This window comes from Eleutherodactylus coqui, chromosome 5 (assembly GCF_035609145.1).
Source record: "Eleutherodactylus coqui strain aEleCoq1 chromosome 5, aEleCoq1.hap1, whole genome shotgun sequence".
Lineage (NCBI taxonomy): Eukaryota > Metazoa > Chordata > Amphibia > Anura > Eleutherodactylidae > Eleutherodactylus > Eleutherodactylus coqui.
The window spans coordinates 167223407-167244460 of NC_089841.1; the positions used below are offsets into that span (position 1 = coordinate 167223407).

General features: G+C 47.4%; 1 protein-coding gene across 1 annotated transcript in view; it reads left to right on the plus strand.

Moving 5' to 3' along the window:
* The window catches only part of LOC136628060 (protein DGCR6-like), a 28240-nt gene extending 23165 nt beyond the window's left edge, over positions 1 to 5075 (plus strand). Inside the window, exon 5 of the mRNA XM_066603672.1 lies at positions 4188 to 5075. Within this exon, the coding sequence (XP_066459769.1) occupies positions 4188 to 4271 (84 nt within the window). The 3' untranslated portion in view covers positions 4272 to 5075. The remainder of the gene's footprint in view (positions 1 to 4187) is intronic.
* Positions 5076 to 21054: the final 15979 nt, after the last annotated feature.

The following is a 21054-nucleotide window of genomic DNA, read 5'->3' on the forward strand; positions in this document are numbered from 1 at the left end:
TTGTTCTACTTCAAAAAGCTGTAGCTTCAGGTGTATTGGAGCTTTCGACATGCTTTGGTGTTGTTTTTTCATCTCCACTTTTCAAAACCCATAGCTTTTCTAATTTTTTTTGTCGAACTGGCCATTGTTTTTTGCATGGCAAGCCGTAGGTTTCTTTTGTACCATTTTTTTGGGGTACATATAATGTATTGCATAACATTTATTACGGTAATTATTTTTGAGTGAAGTCCCAGCTGGCTCCTGTTGCAGATGGCGCAGGCTAAACTTCTGAGACCACACCATCCTTTGGACTTAACTGTTCACTCATTCGTTAGAACCCCACCTCACCTAGGCCACATACGTACGCCCAAGGGCGAGAAGTGGTTAGAGCCAAAGGCAATAAGTATTGGGAAAAAGAGAGAACAAAAAAAACCCTACACATAATTGGGATCACTACATTCACAACAGCCCATACTATAAAATAATGCATTATTTATCCAGCATGGTAAAATCCCTTTAACAGTAAAAAAAAAAAAGGAAATGCCAAAATAGCTGTTTCCTGTTCATCTCGCTTCAGCAAAACGGGAATAAAAAAAAGTCTTATATACCTTAAAATAGTACCACTAAAAACTAAAGTTGTACTGCAAAGAACGAGCCCACAAAGAGCCCTGTCTACGGGAGATGATAAATGCTGGGGTCCTGGATTGTTCAGCCAGTCTCTTCATTAAAAATTATAGTGTATAAAAGCAATAAAACATAATTGTAATGAGCTGTAGAATAAAGGTGACATATTTACACCACACTGTGAATGCCGTAAAAATACATTCCAAGACATGATGGAGAAGAACCACTTCTGTAGCACAAGGTGCTATAGAGCTACATTGACCAGAAAATAACCTGTAGTTTTTTTTCATATATAATACATATGTTTATTTCAAAAGTATATATTCCAACCGGGTTTTATCGGGGTTGTATGTTCTCTATCTGCGCCTCAGTGTCCACACTCCTCAAGCACAACTACTGTCATCAGTAGTAAATCTCATTTTGTTTAGTTGGTTAAACAGGTAATCCCATCTGGACTTTATGGCACATTCACAGGACATGCTGTAAAAGTCTGATGGATGCCAGTCCCACCCCTATATCCCACGCCCCCCAGTGCAGCTGTATGTGGCCGTCACAAGTTATGGGAACAGCTAAGCTATTTTCCTAACTTGCCTAGAGGTAAATGGGAGTAGCAGAAACAGCATGGCAGAGAGGGCTGCACTGTTACCGCAGTGTCTGAGGTGCAGAAACATTATTTTTATTTTTTACAAGGAGGAAAAAAATTCTAGGAGACCTATCCTCATGATACGTTACCACTAGCAGACCAGCGGGGGTGCGCTGCTCATGACCCCTGCCAGTCAGCTGATTATAAGGAACTGCGGATGGCCAGAGCTGTCAAGATGCCGTCCCTAGCACAGTGGCCCAGTTTAGTAGTGCAGTTCTTTTCCATTGAAGTAAATGAGAGAGAGCTGCACTGCCAAACTGAGCCATTGTTATGGATGGTGTTTTGATTAGTAGGTGTCACCACTCTATCTGCTTTGTGACCTATCTTAAGGATAGTTCACCAATAGTTTTTGGGTTTTTTCTATGGGAAACCTCTTTAAAATGGCCTATGTTTAGGACTATCTGCCAGTATTAGATTGGTGGGGCCTTGCTCAGTTGTTTGAAGGGGCTGCAGCTCTTTGGCAAGTGCTTCATCCCAAGCACAGCTCCATAGTGTTAGCAGTAGCTGTCCATGGTATTACAGCTCTGAGCTGCAGTACCATACACAACCACTACTAAAAGTATGGCGCTGTGCTGTTTGTAATGGTGTAAACAATGAACGGAGTTGTGACGAAGTTTCCAGTGCAGTACAGGGAAAACTGATAGAACCACAATATTATGAGACTCCTTGAAGGTGCTAGCTGACGGACCCCCTCCTCCAATCAGAAAGTTATGACATATCCAAGTGATCTGCCATTTCTTCTAATGGTTGCAAAACAGTAGTAATATATTCTGGGTGCTACAAAAGAGTAATAAACCCTCACAATGGTGATGGGTCCTCACTAGAGATGAGCGAGCATACTCGATAAGGCAAACTACTCCAGCGAGTAGTGCCTTATTCGAGTACCTGCCCGCTCGTCTCTAAAGATTCGGCTGCCGGCGCGGGTGAGAGGTGAGTTGCGGCGGTGAGTGGGGAGGGGAGAGAGGGAGAGAGAGATCTCCCCACTCTCCCCCCGCTGCTCCCCGCCCCCTGCTGGCACCCAAATCTTTAGAGACGAGCGGGTAGATACTCGAATAAGGCACTGCTCGCTCGAGTAGTTTGCCTTATCGAGTATGCTCACTCATCTCTACTCCTCACCATTCAGTGCATAAGGTAGTGACGGGTACTCTGACTACAGTCATATGTTTGTCTTGTGCATCTGTGAAGGACTTTATCAGAAACTTACTTTCATTAGTAGCAGCACACACTGAGGACCACAGGAGGCAGGCCTTGATCCCCATGAGTTGCAGGCTTGCGCTGCCCACCCCATGCCACCCTCTAGTCACTGATTGACAGTTGTCTGCCTATTACTGTGTGTAGAGAGAAATCTGTCAGTCAGTGATTGGTGGGCGGGGCTGCAGCTCATGAATGTCAAACTTACAGGAAGTAGTCCTCGATAAACTACTTCACCGATACATAAAATAGACTTATCACTACAATCAGCATGCCTGTCACTACCTTATGCTGCCTTCAGAGATGTCAACCTAAAAGAGGTGACAGATTTTCTTTAAGAACCGAATGATGTATCCTGAGACCTTCTGCCAGACACACTTTAACAAACCATTAACTTTTAGATTGTTACGTGGCTCATTAAAAGAAAAAAACTGTACTAAACACTTTATGATCTTCGTATGTCTGGCAGAAATAAATGCTGCTGAGTACTTGGTAGTCTGGCAGTATCCAGAGGAGCTGCACGCTAGGCCGGTTGTGCATCTGATATGTGCCTGCGCCTAAATAATTGATTATGTAAGAAAGGAATAAACTCAGACTGGGAAGATATGCAGTTTTAGTTTCTTCTCTGGGTTGCAAATAAGCTGCAATAGAAAACTCCAACTAGTGATTTTCAGGATAGATGGGTGAATGTGTATATAATTTTTTTAAATCAATTTGGTTTTTCAGTTTTTCATTTTCCAAAGGCCTTTATACAGCATAATTGCACTAGTCCCTATGTGCGGTATATTGATAAGTATACATTACTTGCCATAAAGCATTACACAGCTGATATTGGTGTGGGAATATTTTCATAGTTCAGACTTAAACGGACGTGGTGATATCAATTATGTCCATTTTTTACAGGTAAAATAGGAAAAGTAGGGGTTAAACATTTGAATATTAACATTTTTAAAAATGAGACAAATATTTGACATTCCCCAAGTCCCTACAGGGGACTTAAACTTGGGATCGCTTCTACAATATGCTGCAATACTTCAATATTGCAGTACATTTCAATGTTAGTCTATTAATCCCCTCAATAGGTGAGGCTTAATAGACTGCAATACATGGCAGCCCTAGGAACCTTCACTAGGTTTCGGGGTCTCTTGTGAACCCACAGTTGCCTTGCAATCGTGTTGCAGGAGGTTGATAGGGGCGCCCCTCCAGCTAGCTGCTTAGTTGCCCAGGTAAGCGGTTTCAAACCGCTTATACCTGCTGCGTATGGAGCCCACTTCATAACTCGCCCATGGCTGCCCGCCATACTTCTCCGCCGGGTGGTCACTATCGGGTTAAGGTGGCTGTCTCTTCCCACTCCCATAACTTTTTTCTTATAATGAATGCATTGCTGTTCTTGTAGTTCCTCCTATTCATTTGTTTTCCTCTTTTGTACTGTTATAGAACAGTTTTTCGTAAGCTAAGGCTTTACGCCTTTTGCATGTCCCTTCTGTGCTCATTATGACTGTTACTGGCAGCCGAGTACTCCGTGACGTGTTCGTGCCAATAATGGCCAGCCTCCTGGCTATAATCCACTTATCCTGGGCGTACATCATACGTTCTGGAGATCTCATGACCGAGCAGCGGAGGCGGACGAGGAATCAAGTTGTGCGTTAATATTGCAGTCCTTCACAAAAGCTGTTACAGTGAAATGTTGTAACGGATCGATATATTGAAATGGACTGCATGCGAATAACGTGTTTTTGTTCCGTTCCAGGAGCTGACATTACAGATGAATCTACTGGAACTGATCCTCAAACTACAACAGAAGGAGTCTTCAAAGAGCAAAACCTATTCCTAATTTGTATAGGTTGGACAGTAGTTTTTCATTAGGTCATCGATGATCAGAGGGATGAACACGACTGAAATTCCTCTTGCGCTGATGAAACTGATGTATATATTCACTTTGACCACATGAGTTGGGGCTTATTCACTGAGCTCTAAATAATGGACAGCATGCAGACCCGTGATGGCCAGTGGGGCTAGTCACATGGAGAGCGATAGGATGCAATGTGTCTGGCACTCCGTCACATTGGCCGGCGTACAGATGGCCTCTCTCTGCTGTCCGATGCATTTAGGGTCTGATTCCTCGGATATGGCACCAGCCCTGTGAATAAGCCCTTGCTCAGTAAAAAGTTTTCTTTACAGTGTAAAGCTGGGCTAACGCTTTACCTTCTGGTAAAACTAAATGTTTAAAGGTCCATGTCTTTAGGCCCCAAGTTACTGTTGGCCGTGGTCATAGAACCTGTACTGTACGTCATGTATTTTGCAGGGTATTAGAATTTTTTCGCATTATCATTTAGGGCTTTCCGTTATTTCTGTCATAAATGCCAGAAAAAAAATATCGCAGCATTCCGTGCATTTTATTTTTCTTTTGATTTTTGTTTTTTTACTGGCAAAATGACGGAAAGTGCACAGAAGTCATTTCAATCAACGGAGTCCGTGAGGTGCAGCTGTTTTTTGTCATTTGATGGATCTGACATGCTGTCTTTTTTTTGTTGTTTCTTTTAATTTGGTAAAGCCATGTGACTTCTCTCTGGTCTATTTTCTATGTGTGAAATGCGAATTCTATGAATTTCACCTGTTGTAAATATTGTTTTCCTAATAGATTTGTCTTTCTTAATGTACACATTGCACACTTTTCTTTACACTGCCTGTAACCATTAAATACGTTTTTCTACAACTGAAGCTAAGCTCCATCCCACCCACTCCTATTGCAAACTGCTCGGAGGGGAGGGGGGACTGCTTAGATGGAAGCGTATATTGGACGGCTGTGAAAACCCGACTGATTATACACTCGTGTAAATAAGCCCTAAAAGTGAATATAGTAGAGTGTAAAGGGCAGCTGTACATAGAGCTGCTATTACAACATAGGCTTTACATACTACTCAGGGCTCCAGACTAAAATAATAATAAAAAAACCCTATAAGCCATTGGCTTCTAACTAGAGATGAGCGAGCGTACTCGCTAAGGCAAACTACTCGAGCGTGTAGTGCCTTATTCGAGTACCTGCCCGCTCGTCTCTAAAGATTCGGGTGTGGGTGAGTGGTGAGTTGCGGGAGGGGAAAGAAGAGAGGGAGAGAGAAACCCCAGCCCCCCCCCCCCCCCCCCCCCCCGTTCCTCCCTGCCGCTCCCCGCACCCTGCCGGCAGCCGAATCTTTAGAGACGAGGGGGCAGGTACTCGAATAAGGCACTACTCGCTCAAGTAGTTTGCCTTAGCCAGTACGCTCGCTCATCTCTACTCCTAACCTGAGGAATGTAAGCCAAATGTAAATACACTGTCAAAAAAACATTTAGAAGGAGTTGTCGTTTTTTTGGCAAAACTTGGCATGCAGTTACGTCTCAGGCAGGATCAGGTGAAAAAAATGCTAGTGTGAACGTAGGCTTACAAATGTTCCAGTTGTGCGCCTTTTTACTGGTACCATCCACTTTTTCCTCTGCTGCATAAACAAGTGTTCTGAAATGTCTTGTTCCACGGGCGCTCGTGTGATGCTGACATCACTAAGTTTTGCAGTCGCAAAAACTTTCAACCCAGTTCTATGTTACTGCATGTATTGTAGGTCCACCTTTCTGAATAGGCACAATATTATTAGAGAGCATGTAAAAGTATGGAAACTCATCTGTCCACCATGTAAGTGGTCACCCATGCCAGGGAGGGATGAAGTATCCAATGGGTAAGGAACTGCTAAGGGTCCTTCTAGACAAGCCGATTCTCGTTTGAATGAGCAAGTAACCTCACCGCCAGCTTGTTCTCACTCATGTGGCCTGTTTAGACAGACAGCTACATCGTTGGCTCGTTCTATCGAGAATCGTTCAGTTTTTGTGTAAGTGAATGAGAGAGACTTAACGATTGCTGCTTAAACCAAACGATAAGTGAACGAGACGACGATTCTTTTTAATCCTGCATAAAATGAACGACGGACGAAAAGTAAACGCCTCTCATTCATCCAGTTGGCTCTCATTTAGACCCAGAAGATTATCGTTTACTTTCACTTGTTTGAGCATTTTTTTTTCTTCAAAAATCATTCTGTCTTTAGAGCAGCTTAACCAACATGAAGCGCGGACACCGGCCCCGCGCAGCATCAAACCGGTCCTTGTTTTTCCTGTGTTTCTGGTCTTCTTATCCGTTGAAAGCTACTTAAGGGCATGTAGGATAATGGAAAAGCAGGTCCCACATGTTGTACTGTCAATACAGAAATGCAGAGCGGTGTTACTGCATATACAATTGTTACTGCACAGACTCCAAAGTGCATAGGTACAGCAGATACTGTATATGGACAACGGTTAGAACTATAGAAGGCACTCGTCCGGCCTGACATGGGTTAATGTGTACAGTTCTGGACACTGGTGCTCAGGAAAGATGTTCCAGTGCTTGAGAGGGTTCAAAGAAGGGCAACTAAACTAATAAACAGAATGAGAGGATTGGAATACTCAGAGAGGCTATCAAAATTACAACTTTTCACCCTAGAAAAAAGACAGCTAAGGGGCGATCAAATAACTATGTATAAATACATGAGGGGACGAAACAAGGATCTCTCCAATGATCTGTTTATACCCAGGACTGCGATTGTAACAAGAGGGCATCATCTACGTCTAGAAGAAAGCAGGTTTCATCACCAACGTAGAGGGGGGTTCTTTACTGTAATAGCAGTAAGACTGTGGAACCCTCTGCCTCAGGCTTCTTTTCCACAAGCGTATATGGGCCGGCCAATATGCCCTATGTTGGGAGAGAGAAAATTAGGGAACGGGCACACAAATCAAACGTTTGTGCGCCCGTTCAGACGGCATGGCTCCTATTGCAGGCTCACCATTCTCCTCCCTGCTCGTTCTTTGCAATGTGAGGGGCGGAGCTAAGCACCAACCCGTCCTGCCTCCCATTGAAGGCTATAGACAAGGAGCAGGGAGAGAGCTGGAGCTTAGCTCCGCCCATGTCCCAACCCTCATCCACAGCCAGCAATGGGAGGAGGTGGGATGGGCCAGCACTTAGCTCCCGCCCCCTCCCATTGCAGAGAGCCAGCAGGGAGGAAAAGAAGGGTGAGCCTGCATGGGGCAGGAGAGTAGAGGGAGGGAGTAGAGCAGCCACGCTGCTAAACTCCCTCTCACCTGCGGCTGCTGCCACAGGCTCCCATAGGAGCCTATGCAGCGGCCAACATATTCCGGCCCAAAAGATAGTTCCAGGACTATCTTTTGGGCCCGGCGTAAAAACGGCTGATATACGCTCGTGAGGATGTAGTGATGGCAGAATGCACAGAGGATTATAAGAGGGGACTAGATGCCTTCCTAAAGCGCTGTCATATTACAGGATATAGACGTTAGTTGACCAGCGGTGGTGTTGATCCCGAATGTTGATCCAGGGATTACTCTGGCTGCCATTATGGAGTCAGGAAGGAATTTTTTTCCTCCAAATGAACTAAATTCGCTTGTTGGTTGTTTTTGTTTTTTTTGCCTTCCTCTGGACCAACAAGGGAGGGGGGGTTGAAACAGGGTGAACTAGATGGATATTGTCTTTATTCAGCCCAACATACTATGTTACTATGTATTATAATTAGGAGCCCTGTTACAGATTTTGCATTGCAGCCGAGCAGCTTCAAGCTACGCCTCTGCCTCAAGAACAAACTAGTATTATCATTTCCATTAGTGATAGAGAGAAAAGTCATCAACATCCTTGAACAGACCACCCAGCAACAGATGGTCACACATCCCTTCCTCTGTCTTATGACTGTGGTGAGCACTAATTTTATTTGTGGGCGATTAAAGGGGTTGTCCCGCAAAATCAAGTGGGGTTCAGCACTTCTGTATGGCCATATTAATGCACTTTGTAATATACATCGTGCATTAATTATGAGCCATACAGAAGTTATTCACTTACCTGCTCCGTTGCTAGCGTCCTCGTCTCCATGGTTCCGTCTAAATTCGGTGGCGGCTTGCTTTTTTAGACGCGCTTGCGCAGTCCAGTCTTCTGCTCTGAGCACGAGCCGCTTCAGTGTGCTCGCCGCTACAGCTCTTCTGCGCATGCGCAGACGAGCTGTATCTTCTCGGGAGCGCGCTGGAACGGCCATTCTGCTACCATCCTCTCTTAGAGGAAGGTGCAGAGCCGCCCAGCAGAGCCGCCCAGCCCAGCCGCCCAGGTAAGTGATGGGTGACGCACTGACGGGGGTGACGCGTGACTGACTACCGCTGTGGCCCCGGAGCCTACCGCTGGGGAGCCGGGGCGTAGCGCGGGGGAGCTGGGGCTAGCGCCGGTTACCTGCTGCCTGGCGGTGGGTGACTGGTCGGCCGCGTTCAATCCCGGGGTCCGGTTGGCGGTTGCGGGGTGTCTGGTTGTCAGGGAGACACAGCTGGTAGCGTCTCGGGAGCGCGCACGTGGGGCTATAGCAAGCGACGGGAAAAGAGCCGGCGGCCATCTTGGGGAAACTTTTTATAAGTTGCTGAAACGCTGGAACTGTAAGTACAAACCAGCTAGAAAAGTCATTTACAGGGGGGGCTTAGTAATGTATGCTTAATAAGGGGGACTGGGCAAAAAAAAAATTTCACTGCTTCCTCGAGACAACCCCTTTAATTGTGATTTGTTTTCTTTTTTTAGTGCCCTTGAGCACAATTAGTAGTAGTGAGTAGTAAAGATGCTGAATAAAACACAGGATCAGATATTTTGCTTAACTTGTTGTAAAGACGATGTTTTTATTCAATAAGGCAGGGAGATGAGGTAATTCTCTTCAACACATGAATAATGAATAATAAATGATTTACAATTTGCAACATTACAGATACTTGTGTCTAACACATCCATATAGTGGGAGCTTACTCTGAATTTATTTTCTCCATACCTCTTCGTATTTACATCCCTTCATTTCTTTCTCTCCCTCTCTTCATATTTACATCTCTTTTATTGTTCCTCTACTCACTGTCAAAGCTGCCCCTTCTTCTCTGCTACTCACGGTTTCTCTGATTTTTTTTTCTCGTTTCTCTCTTTCTCTTGCTCCTGCTTGTTCGGCTCTCGCCATCACTGCTCTCTCTCTCTCTCTGCCACTTCTCTTTCCTGCCTGGCACTTTCTTTTCTCTTACTCTTCTCTTTCTGGTGCTTCACTTTCTTGTTATTACTCTGCCTCGTGCGACCGTTGTCCATCTGCTTATCGCCTCTGTCACCTGACCAGTCTGTGAGCAGCCAATCACAACCTATTTGGTTGTTAGGCTACCTGCATCATCTGTGTAAAAGGACTCAGATTAAGCCCTAGGGCCAGTTATTATATTACCGGTCCCCATAACTAAACCGCCTATGTAGTGCCTTTTTTCAGGCCACTACATGACTATCTCACCTCACCATCTGACCACGCAAAACAGCTAGTGAAGCTACACTGGGACAAAATGAACTATTGTAAATAGCCAAACAACTTCTTGAACACCCACCGGATGAGTTTCATCACATCGGATAGAACATTGCGTACATAATTAGACGCATGACAGAGCATCAAAAGATTCATTACAAGAGAGTTTTGACAGACTTGTCTGCTAAGGGACTACTTGCCGAATTTGATGAAGATATTATTATTACAAGTCAGAGGCAGCTTGCAGCGCCTTCATGCCACACTGTGTATACTATGGACCAAATACCTACATGTGACTTCCAGCCCACAATGACTGTCCCTCCTGATCTCCAGCCACCTCTTCCACCTCCGTTTACAACTCCTATGCGTGCAGACAGGGACACTGGATACAGTTACCATATGTTATAATGAACATAATCAACTAACATCTGCTCAAAGGTCATGTCACGTTCGCTTCAAATAAACCGTGTTAATTATTCATTGTGTTGGGTTTCTTCTGTGAACATTGATTGTCTTGATGGGCGCCGTGTTGGCCATTTTCCCTTGATCACATCCGCCACCCGGCAGACATATGCATACACAAAATGACCACCACTGAGGTGTCCATATTGCCATATCACTCTCCCTCCGGCCCTTAAAAGTGCATGGAGTGGTTGTCAGTAGTCTTACGGACATGTTACCAATGACATTTCAATAGAAAACCACAATTTTAATCAAGAGCTAAAATACGGTCATCTGAAACTGGTCTAAAAAGTCTAACTTCACATTCTTCATCTGTGCTCCATTTTTGGAGCAGAGAAATGGCAAGAAACACTTCCATTTCTTTCCCCATTGATTTTCATGTGGTTCAACAAAATACGCAATGCAAACTTCAAAGTTTCAATTTTTGAACTATTTTGAAATCAATGAGGAAAAAAATTATCCATTTACTTGCATTTCTCTGCTCCAAAAATGGAGTACAGAGACAGAAACCCTGAACGCAATCGGAAGTGAGCTCCTGTGTAAGCACTCAAACTTTAAAGTCAACAGGCTGCGCCCCTGTTAAGTTGGAGTGCAGCCAGAAGGTGACACTTTCCAGCCTGCTATGTGCATGTATTCGCCCACAGAGACAAAGAGTTACTTTTTGTCCCCACTCCAACTTCACAGGACACGGCACAAAAACGGAGGTGGTGGTATGAATCAGCACTCCTCGTTCCCTGACCTTAGCGGGTCAATACATAGTTTATGGGGCTCACAGGTCATGCTATAATACATTTTTATTAGCGCAATTTATTAAAAGACAACAGGCTGTGTCCCTGCTAATAAACTGTGTGTAATAAATGTGTTATAGCATTGTGCAGCGTCTCATAGGGAGACCCTGGACACCTGACATATGTGGGGGGAGCTGGGAGTGTAAAGTGTTGGCTTGTCAAGTCGGCACTTCCAAGACTCCTTTCCCAGAGGGACAAATGCAGCCAAGACCAGAGTATCACTGCAGGCCACAGGAACACCCCTAGGATAGGGAATGCCATCTAACGGGATAACGGGTTATAGTTGTCACGGGTTACGCCACCGTTCATACACACTGGTATGACCCTTGGTGGAGAATAAATGCAGCCTCAGACAGTCTTTAAGTACCACAGGTCCCTAGGAACGGTTAGAGTCTGGTATAAACTTTACTGTAGTAAACTTGAAACAATTATTACAAAGCAGTTCAATTAAAGTATTTACAGACAAAATTTTTGAGGTCAGGGAGGAAACTCAGGATGACACTCCTGGAAGGGGAACACTCCGGAGGAGGAAAGGGGGTAGGATCACTCCACAGACACTTTGACAACAGTTGTTAACTTGAAGTACCTCCACCCAGCCTTGTAGACGCGTGGTTGTGACAATTGAAGGGTGTACCTCTACGCGGTGATCCTGGCTCTGGACGGCCACATAGGAAAGCTTGAGAATTGATTAGTACCTCTGCACTAGCCTTGAGAAGAAGTAGTTCCTTACAAATTCTCTCTCTTACTCTTGGGGGCTGACTCCACTCACATCCAGAACACAAGTAGCACAGGAAATCTCTCCTCCTCTTCCATCTTCACTACAAGGAGGCTGAAGGTGCCTCCATGTGGCTCTGTGTTTTAGACTCTCTCTCCTCCAGAAGGTGGACCTCTCTCTCAAACACTCCTGTTTATACTCTCCCTCATACCACATAACATGACAGACTTGATACATTTACATGTAGACTTTGATTTTATTAAAGTTAACCCTTCTAGTGCTGCAGCTGTGCAACATACATACTGGAAATAACAAGACAGGTTTGCACAGTGCATCAACACAAGACATACATGTATGAGATTTATGGAGGGAACCAGAATAAAGTACTGGGTAATTACAATTGCACAATCATTGTGCAGGAACAGGGGCTGCTTTGAGTATGAAACAGTTCTCTGTATAATTGTGCACACAGGGGTAGTTGTCAATCACTGATAGGACCGCCCATTGGAATGTTCAGCTCAGAATATGCAAAGATATAAATGAATAAAATAAAAGAAGTTGTATAAAAGATGATCTCCCTCCTTCCCGAGTGAGGGTATTAGTGTATCTTGACTTCACCTGAAGCTAGAGGTTTGACAGGGAAAATGCCCCTGTCACACCCCTAGCTCCTGATAGGGTCAAGAGCAGAAGGCCCTGGAAGGTGCTAAAGGGCTGCTATGTGACTGTGCAGTCCTCGGCAGCGGAACGCTTGTCCCCCGCCACATATCCTCTTGGTGTGAGATTAGCACGGCGCTGTAGCCTCCAATGTCTCCTCCTCCTGGAGGTCTATGCGCCCTAACTGTCAGTCAGCCGCCACTGTAGGCTCCGTGTTCTCCTTAGGCAGTGTGCGGGGTAGGGGTGGAGGCATGTAAGCGGCTTGTGTGCGCCACTGCCAGCTCCCTGCACCTGTGTATGTGCATGGCATTTAAGTTAGTGGAGGGCCGCCACTCTGTCCCCCCTACTGTGCAGCGGAATTGTACTCATATGTGGGGTTGGGGGGCCCGCTTCATGGCACTCTGTGTCCTGAATAATGCCGACCGCTCTCAGCAGTGTTACACAGTGCCGGGTGCTTCTGGTACGACAGCGGGGCCTATCGTCCCCTGCCACCCCGCTCACCCCTTACGCTCTCGCAATCCTCGTCTGCAGTGGCGGCCCCGAAGGGACATAGCTGCAAGCGGGCGTTCATTCTAAGCACTTTCAGCTGCAGCATTACGTTACTGGGCTGCCAGGACCTGAGCTGTGCAGCCAATCAGGTGCAGGGGAAGTCACCCCGCCCTGTCAATCTTGACTCCACCAGGACTTCCTGGTGGCGTCAAGATACACTAATACCTCAGTGAGTACCTGCATTTCCTCTGGACTTTACTGTCTAAGGGCTTCTATTATATTCTAATAAGTAAGACATTGTGCTAAACATAACAGGCCAGCATTGCCTTGTTTAATTTTTTTGGAAGGAGATTGATTTTACTGTGAAAAATACGGAATCGGTTGGCCATAATGCCAAAAGCGTTCTACACAACACATCTGGCTCTTGACAGCTAATAATTAAATATTCTCCTTTCTGGATCCAATAGTCGTTGAGGGGAAGGTTTTAGTAGATGTGTCTGCAGTGAAAAGGCCTCATCTCCAAAAAACATAAAATACAACTTTGCTTTTGTCTCTGCATTGCTTGGTAGACCTGGTCTGTTTGCAAAAGCCCCATGCATTTGGAGTCCGTTTTTGCCAACACCTACCATTGTCCATTTTTGCCAACACCTACCATCAGAAATTCATGGTTAGAAATTCGCATACACCAGGGCTATCAAGATTATGCTAAAGAAGCTCTTGTATTTATAGTAGTATGATCCTCAGTTTCTGAACATGTTTGCCATCAAGGGCCTCTCCACAGTTGGGGAATTGCCACAGACGATCAAAGTCCTCTGCAACAGTCTTCCACTCCTCCATGGTCTTTAGCAACTATACAAAAAGAGAAAAAACTTACATGAATGAACACAGCAGTGAAGCTCACAAGCAAAAACACACATGGAGGAACACTTATCAACCATTTCGTGTCACATTCTATTAAGCTGCATTTACGCAGGGCAGTATGAATTGCTCCCAAGACTTTTGGGCACAACTTGTATCGAACAGCACACAGCACCCTGTCCATATTCTGTGCCAGGTGTGGGATACTGCATATTACATGCCCTCTTATCATGCAATACCTGCACAAAAATGGGGCATGCAGAGATTATTTTCAATCTCGGAGCATGGATCCGAGAGGAAAAAAAATTGCTTATGTATATGAAGCCCTTCAAATGAATTGAGTTCATTTTCCATGTGAGTTATATCCGTGTTGGACAGCACACAATTTGCATGAATTTAGCAGACATGTAAATATGACCTTAAAGTCGGAACTTTTTGCGGAACTATGGAATTGTACAAGAATTTGTGACTTTTTGGATTGTCCATTCTGGGCTAACAAGCTGACAAGTGTTCTTCAAACCAGATAAGTAACTACCACAACCTACCTTGAAATAATCTACTTTCAGACTTTTCACTATTGCATCACAAGCCTCAGGAATTATGGCACTCAGGAAAGGAACAGAGATGGCAGCTTCAGGTCTTACAGGGATTTGCCAGAAACCAAGAAGCATAAAGTCACCACCAATCGTTGGTCTGCTGAGATGGCTTCACGCATAGCTGTGCTTTGCTTCTCAATAAATGGTGTCACAGATGCCAGCAAAATTGTCTGGGTTGTTCTCACGTATCTCTGTCAAAAGCCCCATGTGTGACAAGCTATCTCTTTGTGTGGTGTCCGAGGCACACGCTGAAGAGATGGTGGGGATAGAGTTGGCACTTGTCACGGTGACCTTATCAAACTCCTCGCCAGAGAGGCGCGTGTAACATCAGCCAAGGCACCGCTGAGCTTCTTCCAGGCAACGCTGGGACAGCGGTTACCTGAATAAATGCTGTGGCGGGTTTGAATAAAGATGACACGGGTGACGCCACCGTTCCTTATTCCGCAGGATATCTGACGAGAAAAGTCAGAAAGGCCACACACAGATAGTTGACAACTTCAGTCACTGGGAACGCTCAGAGACTGGAACTTTACTGTAGGAGGTTATAACTTCACACACCAGTTTAGGACGAACGGGTTAAAGATGTCAGGGAGGAGAAGACAGGATGACACCGGGCCTACAGTCCTAGTTATCTGTATGACTCAGCTCCTGGACACACACACTCCGGGACACAGGATGACACTGGGCCTACAGTCCTAATAATCTGTATGACTACGCTCCTGGACACACAAACTCAGGATCTATAACTGGAAGAAGTGACAGCATACCAGGTGCATATAAGTAATGCTTCTTTATTCCTCCATCCCTGCAACGTTTCGAAACGCTGGAGGTCTTTATCAAGCTTGACAAAGACCCCGAGTGGGTCAAAACGTCGTAAGAATGGAGGAATAAAGAAGCATTACTTATATGCACCTGGTATGCTGTCACTTCTTCCAGTTATAGATACTTACGCGCATGAGTCTTAGGCTCAGACTCCTAAGTGACGTGCATCTACCATCTTATTGATCCAGTGATTAAAGTATAAGCCAGAGGAGTGCTGCAGGCTAATTGTGTTTGAATAACACACACTCAGGGTGACACCGGGTCTACAGTCTGAGTTATCTGTATGACTCCGCTCCTGCACACACACACCAGAGGAGGACACAACACTCCACTGACACTCACTTGCAGACAGTTGTCTGAACTCTGCACGGCTGGCTTCTTCTCTCTCTCTCTCTCCTAGGGTAGGGGTCCTGGGGTTAAGTCATCCGGGAACCTCTCTTCCTCCTCCATCCTTCACCACATGACGGTTGAAGGTACCCCCATGCGGCCGTCACTCTCCTGGTTTCATACTCATTTGCGATGTTTCAGTAGAGCTTTGCATCACAGAGAAGAAATCTGCGATATCGCTCAGTGTTTTTATTGGGGCCAGCGGAGTATATCGCGGACTTCTGCCACAGCTTCATCCCTGCAGGGATGAAGGAAACTCCTGCCACAGCTGTGACAGGTGGGGCAGAAGTCTAGGATGCTATCCCATTGCTTTCAATGGGGTCGGCGCTGCTGCGGCCCCACTGAAAGCAGTGGTTTAGTGGCAACCCCCACAGCATGATTTTCGGGGAAGAGCTTGAAATATAAGCCCTTCTCTGAAAATCATCCTAGCTGGTTAAAAAAACAAAAATCCCCGCCTGCTGAAAGTGCTGGACAGCAATGCAGGGGAACCAGCCGGAGGACGTGCCTGAGCGGCAGAGAGGTGAGTAAAGATTTTTTGGTTTTTTTAACCAGCTAGGGATGATTTTCAGGGAAGGGCTTATATTTCAAGCCCTTCCCCGAAAATCATGCTGCGGGGGTTGCCACAAAAACACTGCTTTCAATAGGGCCGGCAGCAGCGCTGACCCGATTGAAAGCAATGGGATAGCATCCTGGACTTCTGCCACAGCTGTGGCAGACGTCCGTGATATACTCCATGTTTTCAATGGGGCTAGCGCTGTTGCCGCTGGCCCCATTGAAAACACTGGCGATATCACAGCGTGTTCTTTGCGCTGTGAGGCAAGTGTTTTCACTCGCTCTCGCAGCACAAGAAATAAAAACGCCGGTGGGTGTCTGGCCTTATACCTCACATACCCACGTGACAGCACAATTGGTTACAATTTCCAGACATATCCCAGACATTAACCTCTTACATGCTGTAGCTGTGCAATACACATAACTAAATACAAGACAATCTGCACAGAGCATCCGTATTAAAGACATGACATGTATGACAGTTATGGAGGGGCCAGATTTATGTACTTAGGGCCACTGCATTTGCTGCAGCCACTGTTTGAACCGAACTCTTTGCTAACGCTTGTGGTCCGAGTATCCCTCGAAGTAGCGAACAAAATGTCTGCAGGTGTCACGATATCGAACACCTTGATAGCGCCACATTGCACTGCCGTCTGCGAGACATTTTTGTTTGCTACTTCGAGGGACACTATGCTTTCTTTGAAATCAATGAAGTTGTAAAACGGGGATTAAGTATCAAGGGGCCATAATGACCAAATGGAGAGCTTTCTGTGGCGGTGAACAGACATGTCACAGTATCCCTCAAAATAGCAAGCAAAAACGTCTCACATACAGCAGCGCCACATGGCTGTCCATTTGCCATTTTGATCGCTATTTTAAGGGATACTATCATATGTTCGCTGCAGGTAAGGTAACAGTATGCAGGACGCTACTAGAGGCTACAGGGGGATTAACAGAGCATACCTTTTGTAGTAAGAAGGGTTGACTCCTGTGAACATGCCCTCGAAGAAATGGCCAGTACTGGCAGGTGACCGAGTGAAATAATCTTTGTTGTGGCGAGCGGTATCTCTCAAAGTAGCGAAAAATGTGCCAGCATTACGTAGCACTCTACAGGCGACCGTAATGGTGAACGATCCCTGTAGTTCCCGTGGCATACATCATGATGTACTTCCGATTATTCAATGCTTTAACAGTCAATACTAGAGTACTTTGTGGACACGTCAAAAACTCCATTTTCTTCTTCCGGCAGCCAATCACAGAGCATTTCATGGCGCACGAAACTACGCCTTGACAGACAGTCACCCCTCGGCTGGAGTCTGTGAACGTCTCGATGATACCTATTCAGATGGAATGAAATGCAAACAACAAACATATCCTACATATTTGGACAGCTGCGCCATTCTGCACCTATTTTACTGTCTCCTCGCTCCCTTTCTTCTATAGGAACACCTATGGAAAAATGCCAGAAAACACCCCATATCAGGGCATGCTGCGATTTGCAAAAAATGCACCAAAAGTGGGGAAAAACACAAGTCCAAATAAGCCAATGTATGCGGGGAATGTTGTATTTTATTATTGACCGACATCTAACATCTTCACCCAGGGTTTGGTAGGAAAAAAAAAGCTGTGTCAAAAAAGAGCCACATAGTAGTACGGCTGATACAAATGTTAGCTGGTAGGTGAACCAACACGGCATGACCAGGGCTAACTGAAGGGCACATGCCAGGCTGTCCGCGGGTGTTTTAGTAGATCGCACTTTCTTACTATTCAGATAACTATAAGGCCACAATATTCATATGGCTGATATCGGCCCCCTGCACACGGGCGGAAATTCACGCAGAATTTCCGCCCGTGGCCGCTGCCATAGGATTGCATTAGAAAATGCAATCCTACGCAGATGGCCGCGATTTTTCCGCGCGGAAAACAAATCGTGGCATGCGAGCCCCGCACAGAAATGTCACTCCCTGGCCGACGACTCCGCTCTGGGTGGCAGCCGGCACATCACAGAGCCAGACCGCGAAAGAGGTGAATGCCACGCTGGTCCTTGCAGGGGCTCGGGTCTGGTCCCGCTGCAAGAATTCTCGACCCGGCCATCTGCAGGTGGCCATACTCATGCAAGTTCTGTCCGTGTCGCGGGCCGGACAGCCTCCATTGGCTGCAAACGAAGCCGTCCGTGCGAGGCTCGCACTAGAATAGGTCATGCGGCGATTTTTCCCCTGCCAGCGGTTTCTGCTTGCGGGCATGGAGAAGCGGTTTCCTTGCATGGAGGCGAACGTCCGCTCTGAATCCCGCAGTGTGCATTGGGCCGAACACCACAGATCTGCGGTAAAACGCACGGTGACAAGTCCGATATCACCGCGCAGCCCGCTGCAGGCAGCCTTGGCAGCACACGGGAGGGGGGGGGGTTGGCACACGGGGATGGTGAGGGGGGGGGGCACACGGGAGGGGGGGTGTCACCCGTGTGAACAACATGTAGAATGATGCGTGGTTAATACTGAGATGTATGCTAATCGCTGGAAGCGCCGAGCGCCGAGCCGCACCGCCCCGTATCACCTTGTGCCTCCCGCACCCCCTACTAGGTACCCGGATGCCGGAGGCGGCGGACCCGGGAGGGGTTAATACCATCTGCCGGCTGGCAGGCTGGTGCAGCACGACCTGTCCCTCCCGGCACTGGAGGGGTTAACACTGCCTGCACGTCACCGGCAGCCGCTGTCATCCGGCAGCTCCGCCCGCCGCCGCCTGGTCCACGGAGCCTCCCCGCAGGTGACCGGAGCCGCGGCCCCGCGCACAGGTGAGAGCACAGCGGCAGCAGGAGGAAGCCACGCCGGGAGTGCAGGTGCCATGTCTGCGGGGCGCAGCCTGGATTATGGCGGCCGCGGTGCAGGATGCTGGGGAGCCACAGCTTATCCTCGTCATGGAGGCCACAGGCTGCAGCTGCTGGGGCCCCGGCTGCGTGCGATGTGCCGTGGGGGCCCCGGCTGCTTGCGATGCGCCGTGGGGGCCCCGGCTGTGTGAGATGTGCTGTGGGGGACCATCCTGTGTGCGATGTTCTGCGGGGACCCCTCTGGTACCCTGGGTGTGTGCGATGGGCTGCTGGGGGCCCCGGCTGTGTGCAATGGGCTGCTGGGGGCCCCGGCTGTGTGATGGGCTGCTGGGGGCCCCTCTGGTTATTGGCACTCTTCGGGTACTGCTACACGTAGTGATAATCATCCGCCGGTGTGAACAATGTTACGGTGTGTCTGCCCCTCCGTGTGATGGCAGAGCTGAGCTGTTGGTTACAGGACGGTCCCGCTCGCTGTGTTCTGGCCGGTTACACCGGACAATTAGTGCTCAACATTCATCCAAACCGACGAACGTGAGTGATAATCGTGCGGTGTGAGCGCACAGAAGTCGCTGACTACTCGCTCATCGCTTCTAATCCGTGGCTTTCAGCCATCGCTGGGTCGTGGTGTGTCGCCGTGTTTAAATGCTCCCCGCTCAGCGCTTCACATAAGGCCGCCCGCACACAGGTGGAATCTGCCCGTGGCGGTTTCCGCGCCTTTCCTTTCTTCTCTTCTGCGGATGGTTCACACGGCTCGCCATCAGACCTGCGCAGTACAGATATATTTTCGTTAAACCCCTGCGTTTCCCACGTCATCACCCAGCGAGGACGCAGAATTCGCAACTTTTCTGCAATGTTAATTGCATTAGGGGCCGTGGATCGGACGGCTTCCGTTGACTTCAATAGAAGCCGTCCACGCAAAAATGGAGCATGCTGCGATTTTTCCATTCGTGTGCGGGAAGAATCAGTTTTCCGTAGCACGCTATGGGCGGTATTTGCTGCGGAACCCGGAGGCGGTCGCAGTGCAAATCCGCCCGTGTGCAGCCGGCCAAAAGTTGAGCGAGAATCCCGGGATCCAGCGGGGAAGTCTTTGTGTAATGCTCTGCACAAGCGGGGAGGACCTTAGCGGTAACTTCAGCGCTCCCGCCGTCGTTTAGCCGACTGTCATCCTGTGTAACGGGCCATTAGTGACTCAGAAGGACTGACTGATCCCTGTTCACACTGAACGATTAGCCAATGAGCCAACGCTGATTTTCACAGTTGCAGAAAATGAACAATAAGCAAATAAATCATCCAATGGTTGGCCGTGTTTATACTGAACAGTTCTGTGCAAATACCATTGGCCCGATGGCTGTATGTATTATCACTTATTGTTTAGTATTAGGCCTAATTCTCACGGGCGAAATCTGTGGCGCTGCCCCGCAGCTATTAGTTTCTATTGAACCTAATAGCGCAATGCTCACGGTGTGGAATTCTGCCCTGTGAATTCACCCGTCCTCACCCATGACATGTTCGATTTCCCGCGGGTGTACGCGCTGACGGCTTCCATTGCAGTCAATGGAAGCCGTGCGTCACGCTATCTTCTACTGTAGCACAGCGGGAGATAGCGTGAAAATGCTTTCCCGCCCACTGACACCCGCAGGCGGTGGATCCAGAGGTGAGTATGGGGTCCAGAGGTAAGTATGGGGTCTCTGGGGGGGTCGCCGTGACAGACTACGCTGCTTAATTTCGCTTGCGGAGCCCATCACGGCTGTGGGCACTAGGCCTAAAGCACCTTTTATTCAGGCTGTGGCCGGTGGCAGTTGTCTGCTTGTAGTCGGCACGGCCTGCGGTCGTCGACCAGCAGACATAGCTGGACTGTCTGTAGGTCTAGCACTTTATCAGTGTCTCCCAGGACATGAATGGCTGCATCTGTAATGTGTTCCTATTGTTCTGTCTGGTGGTTGTTGAGCAGGTTATTCCGGCCACAGATCCTGGCAGCTGCTGGCGAGGCGTCCGGTCCTGTCCGTGTATTTCCCCTGTACTCCTTAGCATTCAGTTTGCTGTGCCCGGGTCTCCACAGAATTAATTTTTGGCTAGGATTTTTTTGGGGGGCAATTCATGTTGCCCCCCTGCGTG